Here is a 12,002-nt window from a genome sequence, read left to right on the forward strand (position 1 = left end):
GGCAACATATTCGAAATGTCTCCCAAAAACTCCAATATGCTCCAGCAAGCTGTTAATGAGTCGCTGGTAATTGCTTTTATACTTTTCCAGGAAACTTTCAATTGGTTCCGACTTAACTCCTGCTACTCAAACGTGCAGATCAGAGATTTGAAGTCCATTTTTTTTAACCATTAACATTCTCACATCTTGAAGGACGAGCTTACAAATTAATTATTGTAACGGCACAGCAATGTAAAGACAAGTAAGTCATGGAGGGGTTTTGTCCAAGTGTGGTTTATTTAAGAAAACTGTGTTTATTACATGACTGAACTGCCGTATTTAGCCCTAAATGTATCTTTTTTTTTCTTTTTTTACAACTCTAGTACAAGTCTATTCACAGGACCCACCTAACAGAAACATACATTTTCATGTGGGCCTTCATTAATTACAAAAATTCCTCGAGTGTCTCCAAAAATAAAAAATACAGATTGATGACTGAGAGATAAATAGATAAATACACAAAAAAAAAAAAAAAAAATCGAATCCAACTCAATCAGCCAATAAATAAATAGAACAATAAATAACATTCAAAACATCTTTGGCCAAACTCGGGCCACTTCATCGTCCCCACAGAGTCGACATTGGTCTTGGTGGATGGTAGATGCCTCAGCCAGTCGGAGCACGATATGCTGACTGAAATAGCGTAACCCATGGGGACCTAAGAGACAACACTGGATATGTGGCATGAAATAGCAAGTGAAAGAACAATTATATTGAGGCACTTTTTAAGGATGTTCTAGGAAATGACAACATTTCCGCGGGTATGCGTATTCCCCAAGAGGAAACAAAATGTAAGACAAGAAACAACATTCAATTGAAAGGTAACTGAATGGCTGCTCCGCTCATCCAGTCATGTTATCATAGATTCCCTCCTTTATTTATTTTTTTCTTCTTCTTTTTTTTTTTGTTTTTTTTTTTACAATTGTGGGACTGAGCATGGTAAAAAGTACCACATAAAATAGAAAAAAAACAGTGAGCTGGAGAGAAAAAAAAAAAAGAAAGATGAAAACAGATAACGTGGAAAGAAAGCTGATGGTAAAACATTGTGTGTCGCCAACCAAAATGAACATTGTTACATATTTTGCTTGTTGAAGTCTGTGAATAACATCAATGTGTGTTCTCCGTGGTGGTTGAGTCCGACTGAGTCTCTGACTGCTCCCCAAATATCCCTGCCAGTGTCTTAAAGCGGGGCCCCCACTCGTTGAGGTAATCATAGTCCTCCTCAAGGTCGAGGGCGAGGGAGTCGATGGAGCTGAGCGACTCGGCCACGGAGCCGTTGCCCTCGTAAGCGTACGTGGCGAGGGAGTCGTAGGGTGGGGCCGAGTTGTCCACGTCGTGCTCCTTCAGGCGCTGGTTGATGAAATCCCGGATGTCGGCGCTGTCCTGAGAGACGGGCGGCCTCGGACCTCTCTTCAGCTCGGGTTTGACGTCCCTGCGGTAGAGGTTCTCTTTGACGACCTTGGGATTGCGGAGCGTCCCCATGTCAAACGCGTGCGTGTCCTCCTCCCCGCCTCCTTCGTCGTCGTAGTGGATGACGTTATCCCGGATGTCCTCTTTGGATGACATGAGGGTTTCCTTCTTCTTCTGCCGTCTCAAGCCCACGTAGAGGACAACGATCACTGGGGGAACAAACCAAGAGCAACGCGCGTTAGACCACCTTAAACAGATTTCCTGTCATGATATGTTAGGTATATGGGTATTCAGGTTTAAACTGGGCTCAGTTGGGTGGATGTGTTTGTGATGTCATAGTTCAGGACATCAGTTTTTTGTCCCTCTTTCTGTTTGTCCTTCCATCCACCATGTTGATCCAGATTTCAGCATCTCAAACACTTTTAGACAGTGATGAAATTCAAGTTTCCAAGAGGATTAATCCTTTTTTTTTAATGTCACCTCCATGAACTAACCATGTTTGTAGTTTAGTATGATGTCCAGAAACAGGTGAATGCATTGCCATGAAGTCAGGTAATTTTAATTTTACTTAGAAATCTTAAAATTTGTTGGTTCCCATGTTTCCAAATAAGTAGAAAAATGCTGCTTTTCAGGCCAAATGACTCGCTACAGCACAGATATAAGTAAAACACGCTGAATATCATTCTTAATTTGTACACGATCTCAGAAGAAATATGCTCTAATTCGATCAGCGTGGCTCCTGGAAGGGATTTCAACCCGCAACCTTTGAACTGGAAGTGACGTACTTCTAACTAGTCTGCCATGATTGTTACGTGATCGTGTCATCGACTTTTCGCACTGCAATAATTGTGATAATTTGCTTCTCAAGCAAATCAAACGTTAGCATGCACGTTAGCATGCACGTTAGCATGCTCGCACAGTAAACTAAGATGTTGAAGATAAAAATCCTACTTTGTTAGCATTAAACATTATAGCTCTACATTTCAGTCAAAGACACATTGGGTTTAAACGTAACATTTTCTTCAGCAAGTCCAAATTCACTGAGATAAAAAGACAATTGTCACTTCCTTCATGGGCAGAGTTGTGTAATTATGTATATTTGACAAGAAATGAGCCAAATATACTTCATTCTGAGTTTCTGCGATGCATTTAAACAACGTAGGTAAAAACCCGCCTCACGCTGAGATAAAGTAAATGAAATAAACCTAATGGTATAAGCAACACACACATTTCAAACCCAAATGCTGCAGCTGTATTGTGACCTCTGAATCGATGCCTTTAATGACGATTGCCTTCGTGGCTAAAAGCAAATAATGGATGCTGACAGCAAACACTGTTGGGTGAAACTGTGCCGTGGAGAATACACCCAGAGCAGGAGGTTTACTGTTGCAGCACGCAACCCTTAAGAGGTTCTGCACGTTCAGACACTTTGGTGCTGCAGTGTGACTTTCAACATGCTACAATAAATTTCCTTCCCTCTCTTTCTCCTGTCGGTGCAATCTGTCTCCTTCTGTGTCCCCTCTCTCTCTGTCTGCTCAGTGAAAAATGCAGTAAAATGTGTGTTTTTTTTTTTTTTCTTTTCCTCCTGGGTCTTTCAATATACAGTTGCATATAGGAGGAAGAGTGATGGGCAGAATAAAACTGAAATCATTCATGTAAAAGAGTCCAATAAATACATTCGGAGTGAAAAGGAAGCCTTAAGTAGGTCTCTTCCTTTCATCCTCGTTATATATCTCACTTCCCCTTCTGCCTCCCCTCGCTCCCGAGCGATTTCTATCTGCCTCGTGTTGTGGTGTGCCAGCTCCCCCCGGTGGCGCCGACGCAGACTTCAACAACAGTCGGTCATTACGGGACACACCGGTTGAACACAGCCTGTCACTGTGTGCGCAGACAATCCACGTCAGTTTGAGGAGTAAACAGCGATGCAGATGAAAGTCTGCTGCGCCGGGCCTGTTAGATTTACCTCGTCATTTTCTCTTCACAGGACAACTGGGTCATCCTGAGACATCCTTGCACAGGAGCTAAGTGGCTCTATGGAAATGCTCTCAGTGTGAGTTCTGATTCTCCCTGCCACTTTCCTTCTCAGGGACAGCATGACAGCTTGGCGTCGGCCTCAGCCTTGAGGGGCTAGTGGACTTGGAGCTTTGAAGCCGTTCTCCTCAGATGGAGTGAACAGAGAGACGCAGCTCTGCGGCGCACCGCTCGAAACCACAGTTCCCTCCCGCGTGAAACAATGAAACTCGAAGCTGATATTCCACATGAATACATTCATGAAGGTAATAAAAAGGGATTTATGATGAGTCATGGCAGGAATTTGACAGCGGATTCCTTGTTTGACAGGGTATTAGAGAGATATGGCAAAATGTAAATACAGCTCAATTCAGAGGTCACGGCCGCCCTCCACTTCCGCTGTAAAATAGGAACTTCTTTTAACAACCCCCCCCCATCCCATATTCATAATTCAGAAAATGATGCCATAAACCTACATTTACTTCCTCCCCGCTATGCAGATGAGTTTGGGGATTAATAGCAGAGAATTAAGGAGGAGTTTTACAACCATGACCTTGTGTGAAATGTAAAAGCTGTAGCCTGGGAAGCAGCCACAGGGCAGCGAGATTGGATTTAGTTTATAGAGCTAAGCTTCCCTCCCCGCAATCTTGAACGTCTCATTGAATGACCAAATTCATATGGGGTTCTATAATTAACTGCGGACACTCCTGGAGTGAGGCCAGACTGAGTCTGAGGGTCAGCTCAGCATGTTTTGGAGCCAGGTGACGTTGAAAATGGCCAATAATTTAACCAGATCTGGAGGTTTAGGGGCACATTTGTATTCTAGGCGCGAACTTAGAGTCTTACAATAATCTCTAACTTTGACATCTGGGGCTAATCATTTTTTTTTAAAACTTCACCGGGGAAGATTTTAAAGGTAAAACTACAACTGACCTGTTGATTTAAATCTGAGTGAGACACTGCAGATTTGCTGGTTTTGGACTGAGTAAGGTTTGGATTTAGCCATCGACATTTGGATGAAAGCGACTGAGTTTTATCTCAAACTTCAGTATTTTTCAGCCTGGGAGATATTTTTCCATGTTTTTGTATCTAAGTGACTAATGGGGACAACAAGTTTTTTTTTTTAATTGGGCCAGTGCTGACAGAAACCGCTGATGTTAGATGTTAAAATATTCTGGCTCTACACGCCGTTTCCCCGCGCTGCCTCTCTGATGTCGACACTCCCTCTCGCTCCTCTCGCAACATTTCCCAAATTTAACGTGATGAATAAAAGGGTTTGCACCAACCGAACTGGAGATGGTGATTGTTGAAACAATGGAAAGATGAACCACAAAGGTTTTTGCTGAGATTTCTCTTTTGTTATTTTTCTGGTTCTGTCGGGTTTGAAGAAAGCGCGTTCCACGTTTCGTAAAAATTGCTGTTCTGGTGTCTTCGGCGAGAGCGATGGCGACCGTTTATGGTGAAAACAAAAAAAAAAAAAGGATTTTTATGCTTTAACAAAAAGATCTTTCTCCGTAGGAATCCTCTCCATAATGTTGTCGGACACTTAGAATAACAATTTGAGCCTGTCGGTTGCAAAACAAGCACTTTGGGAACTTTGAAGGTGTGAAATTGGAGAGATTGGAGAGAATGGAGAGAGATTACATTGCAGCGTGTTTCGTGGCTGCCGGCTGCAGCCGTCTCGCTCAATACTGGACCAATTTCAAAAATTGTTGTCGCCATTAGTCACTTAGACACAAAAGGCATGGGAAAATAGGGTGCAGGTTGAAAAATACCAAAGTTACCCTTGAGAGGGAAAGACCAAATTACTTACAGTGGTTAAAACGAGTGTCATATTGTTCACCAACACCACCAAAAGATACATCTGAAGTCTTAAAAAGAACACTTTCTTTCCTTTCAGGGCGCTGCCAAAATGTGAGGTGACCTCGTGCTGAGGTTGTAGCAATATGGCTGCACATACAACAAATCCCCCCCCGTTTTCCTTCATGGGTATCAATGACTCTGTGCTAAAATGAAGGCTGTTTACAAGCCAGAAGACAACAGGTCTCACCTAACAGGATGATGATACATAGAAGGATGGCGATTAGAGCTCCTGTGCTGAGACCCACGGGGAGAAAGATGGCCTCCGCACTGCAAGTTAGCAGGGAACCGTCTGATTCACAGCCGCATACACGGATGGTCAGGGTGCCTGTGCTGCTCTTGGGCGGGTAGCCATTATCTTCAATCACCACAGGAAGGAAGTAAATCTCCTGCAAGCGTCGTCTGAAGCCACCCCGCTTTGTCACGATTCCGGCTGTGTTGTCTGGAAGAAGGGGGGGGGTAAAAAAGGAGAAGTTTTGCAATCAACTGAGAAGAAATCTTCAAAAACAGACTTTGTGCTCATAGATTAAAAGAATCTTCCAAACATGAACAGAAAAGGCCTGAAGTAGTGGAGACAGTGCTTATTCCTTGATCTACGCAGGTGAGACGGTTTTCGGACCAAAGAAGAAGAAAATACTCCACCCGGCATCAATCGGACAATCCTTGGAGCTACGTTACAAGTCTGGAGGTCTTGAGGTATGGAGGTATGAGAAGACAGATAAAACTTTTCAATGTCTGATAACTCTTTACGTTTGATATCAAATCCTCTCTGAATGTGATGAGAAGCTACAGTGTATCAAAGACTTGGGTCTTATCAAAGCCCTCGCCATTTTACACCGCTTACTTTGGAGGCTGATAGAGCCGAACCACGCCCGCTACATCATTCCCTGAAACACTGCAAAGCGTTTCCCGTCTACCTGCCCTGTGAGAACTGTTGGGATCTGTTGTTATTTTGTTATCTCTTTGTGCAGGCGGCGTCACTCTGGAGAAACAGCAGATTAGCAACGAGAGATAATGCGTGGGAAAAAAAAATAAAAGCACACAAAGGGAACAACTTGGGGCGACAGCCGGAGGTGTGAGCACGGCGAGCGGAATAGAGGTCGACAATGTATACGAGGGAGCGGGAACGTGTCAGGTTGGACCTGCCTGGTTCTGTCTGCTACAGCCAGACTGCCTGACCCCTGTCAAGCCGGGTTTGTTTCGCTGACAGAGCCCGGCACTTTTTCCTGACAGGAGGTCAGGCGTTTTAGCACACCTTGCATGTTGTGCACAACCGTGATTCTGTTTGTGCCCCCTCTCCCTCTCTTGGTGAAGCCGTCCGAGGTGCCCGTGGTGCTTGTATTTTTCTGTCCCTGCCGATCAGATCTCACTCTGTGTCTGGAGAGCTCGCTCGCAGGGCCTCTGGCAGCCAGGAAACTGCAAGACGCTGTGTCCGAAAGGTAAAAGTGGATCAGAGGTTCAGACCTGGGCTTGTCAAGGATGGTGAATGCATTCGCCTCCCTGGCCTCATCCTGCCACATCCCACTTTTCATTACCCGTCTTTCTGGTTAGACTTCAAAGGACTCGGCCAGTGCGCGCTGCAGAGTGTCATATACCCCCTTATCATAAGACAACGTCTCGCTGCATGTGCTTCACTTATTTTTGGCAGTGAGACACATGACACTCCTAAACTGAATTACAAGAGAAGGTGGTTGTCCTAATTCCAAACCCACTAGGGTAGCTATTGTGATATATTATTATTATTATTATTATTATTATTATTATTATCATCATTATTATTATTATTATTATTATTATTATTATTATTATTATTATCATCATTATTATCATCATCATCATCATCATCATCATTATTATTATTATTAGTATTATTATTATTATTATTATTATTATAGTAGTAAGTAGTAGTAGTGTATTGTGATCTATTATATTATTATTATTATTATTATTAATTATCTTATTATAATATTATTATCATAATACTAAATTAATTATTATTATTTATTATTATATTATTATTATTCGTAGAAAACTAGTAGTAGTAGTAGTAATAGTAGTAGTAGTAGTAGTATTAATATTATTATTATTATTATTATTATTATTATTATTAGTATTATTATTATTATTATTATTATTATTAGTAGTAGTAGTAGTATTGTGATATATTATTATTATTATTATTATTATTATTAGTATTATTATTATTAGTATTATTATTATTGTTGTTGTGATTTATTATTATTATTATTATTATTATTAGTAGTAGTAGTAGTAGTAGTATTATTATTATTATTATTATTGAGATTTACATAACAGTCAGATTCTGCGTGATTTAGAGCTCAGCAATTATCTAACTGGGCTGTTAATTTGGTAAACTGTATCCATACTGTAAATATTGTAATGTATTACCTATTTTAATGCCATTAAATATTATCTACATTGCTGTTATAGTGTAGCATGAGACACACATATTCAAATTTGTATATTTCTTTAAAAAATGATCATGTGTCGTAGTTCAATTCACATATTTTTACTCTATAATTGTATGTTTTACATATTTTTATTAGGTGATGGAATGTACATTTACTCCACTGGAGCTTTTACTTTGTTAGTTGTTACTTTGCAGATTTAATGCTGCATCTGATCCATCTGAAGTAGCCTATTTAAAAAAAATGTATCTAATCAGACAAAAAATAAAACATTGACTACAATCATCAGAGAAATGCTGATGTTGGATCTTGTAATCGGTCGACCCCACAGTACATATGATGTAAACACACCTATAACCTACTTTTACTTGTATTTTTAATAATTAAGTATATTAACTATCAGATACTTTACGGCTTCTGCTCGGGTACGTTTTGTATGGCTGACGTTCACTTTCACCAAACTAACATTTCTACACAACATCTTTGCATTTACTCAAGTAAGATTTTGTGGGTTTAGAAGTTTTGTATAATATTTCTCTCATCTCTTATTCTCCATTTCATATTGTTCTCATAATTTCTCTATTTGTGGCACATCCATTCTGGAAGGCACAGCTGTAATGTAACCCGACTTCCTCCTCCGGGATCAATAAAGTATTTCTGAATCTGAGATGTAATTAATAACGGTTCTGTTTGTTGGATTTTTTGCCCCCCAAATTCAGCTGTTATCACTCTTATACTATACATTGATTGTCTTATCACTATCAAAGCCACTTTCCACATCATTTACCAATCTTTTAAAACTGTTTGTGTAATCGCACACATGACTTCTTTTGCTTCCTTTGAAAGCAATCAATTCACCATCTGCTCTCTTTCTGGGGAAGTTTAATTGATCGCAGGCGCCGTTTCATCATCATCCATATTGCTCAGCTGTAATCATTTGTCAGGTATAAAACGCCGAGAGTGAACGCCGCGAGTTCCCGTAGTTGAGAAGACGAAGCTGCGTAAACTGCGGTGGCGTGCGACACGTCCGCAGGCTGCATAGTCAGAAATCATTCTGCTGCGTCTCACTTGTGCTGATTTATCATGTCACAGAACAGACGGTGTTGTCGGAGGACGGGAACACGTACTTCCAAAGTCCCGGATGGTGAAGTTCTTGTTTTTCACGTCTTCCTTTGGTGATTTGAAGGAGAACTGCTGTCCAGACGTCGGTAGATCCTGGTCTCTTGCACTAAAGGTCTGAATCACCTGTTGAATAAAGGAAAGAAACAATATAAATCTGACAGAAATCTCAGTGTGTTATTAGATTTCGACTGACATTCACTTGTTTCATCTAAGCTGTGTTGCTGTTTATGAATTTCGTTCTGTACGTTGTTTGCAAACTAGAAACTCTTTCATCAGCACGCTGACGGACAACTGTGGATTTCCCCCGATTCGGGGTTTTGTTTTGACTAGTTGTGTTTCGTCTTTAATGGAAAATTAAACTCCTGCAGGTCGGTTTGCTCTGGCGGAAAACGTGAAATTATTCAGCGTCGAGCAAGAAGTGTCAGACCTGTCAGTCTTTAAGCGAGGCAGTGATTTGTTCTCGCTAGAAGTTTTGGATACAGCCGCTGAACACCTGATTGATAACTGACATTTCCAGCTCACCTCGCCTCATACGTTGCGATAGATTAAGTGCGTTCGTAACTGTTTAACGTTCGGAAAGCGATAACAGTGATTTTACAGTATATTGTATTCGTACTACAGAATAAAAAACCCCGCAATGAAACAGGAAGCAGGCGCCCCTCTGAACAATCCAGCGCCTCCTGCTCCACTTCGGCGACTTGTGTGAATATGTGAAAATGTGTTTACTGAACAACAGCCAAAGCCAAGCAGCCGCTAACTTCTCTGCATTTCCACTCTGCTAGCCACAGACTGCTGACTCAGCCACCTCTGTACCAGACTGCTGACGACTTTATACTTCTATACTTGTATTTCCCCGAACGTCTCTGGGCTTTGTCTGAAAGCGGCTGTCCTGCCGGCCCAGCTGCTCTACCTGCTCTGCTCCCCCACCACCCACAGGGCCTGACCCGAAGCAGACCTGATGCCTCGGCCCCGGATCGCCCACACGGAGAAACCACTAATCAGCCCTTCTGCCCTGTTACATCAGCTCAAATGTGTTGCTCCCCCCCTCACCTCTCAGTATTTGAATAAGATTCCCTCCAGGGGAGTAAACCTGACACCAGGTGTGATGAGAGCTCTGTTGTGCTCCCCACAGCAGCTGTACACTTCACACTATCGATTCCCCGGCAACCAAATTAGCTCAGTGATGAATAAATCTAAAGCTGCAACCAACAATCGCTTTCACTCGCATGCGATCAATCAATCTTTTCTTCCCAGTATTGTCAGAAATAATTACTTATGTCCATCAAACCAAACAGAGTGAGCCCGGAGTGATTTATGTTGTTTCGGGGTGTCCTGGTGGAAAGACAGTAGAGTCGCATAAAATGAAGCTGCAGTGTCTCTGGTTGGATTCTAGTCATGGTCTGTCTGTCTGGCTCCTCTTGCATTATAGGTGTCCTTAAAAGGGCAGTTATACCTCAAAATATACAGGAGGAATAAAGATCTTTTGAGCATTTTTACCTGAAGGTGTAATTTGTACAATGATGCCGCAATTCGAAAGGTAGCTGGAAAATCAAAGGGGGCCGAATATCACCAACAAGCAACGAGTAACTGCTGCTCTTTGCTTCAATTCACAAGGTGCACGGCTGCATTTTTCTGTTTTATAGGGAACATAAAGGTAATGGTCCATCCTTTCTTTACATTTTGTGTGTTTATTTTGTTCATGTGTTACATTAACAGCTGACATATATCCCACACCTGAATCTACAGGGTTGCCTCTCGACCATTGCCTGCACAAAGTGGTATTGTGAGACAGGAAGTGCCAGGGTTAGCTGGTGGGCATGCTAACTTCAGGCGACATCTCTGCAAAACAGTGCATAGATGTCTTTAACGTAACGTCAACACTGCTGTTTCTACACACGCTTTTGATAACGCTGTTTTAATATTGATGTTTTCAACCACTGCTGGGCTCTGGGGGGTGCAGGCGGGGCAATCGCTCCCATGGCATCCACGTGTTCAAAATAAAGGCTGCAAAGTGCCCTCTTGGATACCCTGTAGTTTCTGGGCTTCTCTTCTCAAAGGTGTCGGCATGTAGTTTGATCCTAAATGATTCGGCGGAAGCAAGGCTGGGTGGAAGGATGAAGCAATCTTTATTAAAACAGAATCTAGTGCCTTGAGTCCGGATCAGAAGCAGCTGTGTTCTGATATTATCAAATCTCTGGACAAAACAATGCCAATATGCTCTGCCCTCTGCCCCATCAAAACCTCAGCCTTTACTCTTAGGAGGGTTTCCAAGTGCCACCCCCCGTCTCTACTCGTAGGGGCCTTCTTAAAGTCCCTTGGGCTGTACCTGCCTAATCCTAATTGGTCATTGCGGTGGGTTGAGGGTCCATCTATCCAATCGACATGAAAAGGAGGTAGTCTATCTCCCTGCTCATCTCCCATAAAAGGCTAAATCTGTTACTGTTCCTCTTTGGGTCTTGTACTCCAAAATTACCTAAATGATCTCTCTATCCTTTTCTGGAGATGTACACGTTTAGATATCTTCCTCCATCTGACATAGGAGTCAGACTCTGTTTTAGTCCCTATAGTGGCCTTGTCTCCTGCTAACCTTTGACCCACACACAGCTGAATGCTGCCTCCAAGGTCCCTTGGAGCTGTGAGCCCCGTATTGTCTACATTCCTTAGCTTACACAAGGAGGAACAGGTTAAATTTAAACTGAGTTGAATTAAAGGCCAGAATGTGTTGCAGTCCAGACACCTCAACCCCCAATGGTAGATAAAACATGCGAAAATAACCTTTCAGTAGACAAAACGCGGTGAAGTGCCCTCTCTTCACTATAGATACATCATGATACAGCTGGTGCCCTTTTTATTGTTTCCGTCCCAGCCCACCACTGTTTTCAACTAAACTTCTGGTGGCTTCTCACAAATTGCTCCTCTTACTTACACGACCAAGTATCAGAACTATATCAATAACTGACTGTTTGTCAACCGACTACGAGATTAATCAGCCATTTGTTTCTTCTCTGATAAAAACAATTGAATTATTCTAAAAATTTATATTAAAATATGCTTACTCCCCTCCTGTGGCATCAGAACATCTCTGTAAAACTGATCTTCTTTTGTCCATTTCTAAAACTTCTTGGTGATTTC

At 42.0% G+C, this 12,002-nt stretch overlaps 1 protein-coding gene across 1 annotated transcript in view; it reads right to left on the reverse strand.

Annotated features, from left to right (window-relative positions):
* Positions 1–255: 255 nt before the first annotated feature.
* Positions 256–12,002, reverse strand: part of LOC115570450 (cadherin-12-like) — a 111,267-nt gene continuing 99,520 nt past the window's right edge. The window contains exons 10-12 of the mRNA XM_030399055.1: positions 8,876–8,993; positions 5,510–5,761; positions 256–1,658 (exon numbers count right to left, since the gene is read on the reverse strand). Of these exons, the coding sequence (XP_030254915.1) occupies positions 1,147–1,658; positions 5,510–5,761; positions 8,876–8,993 (882 nt within the window). The 3' untranslated portion in view covers positions 256–1,146. The remainder of the gene's footprint in view (positions 1,659–5,509; positions 5,762–8,875; positions 8,994–12,002) is intronic.

The sequence above is a fragment of the Sparus aurata genome, chromosome 19, assembly GCF_900880675.1.
Source record: "Sparus aurata chromosome 19, fSpaAur1.1, whole genome shotgun sequence".
NCBI lineage: Eukaryota > Metazoa > Chordata > Actinopteri > Spariformes > Sparidae > Sparus > Sparus aurata.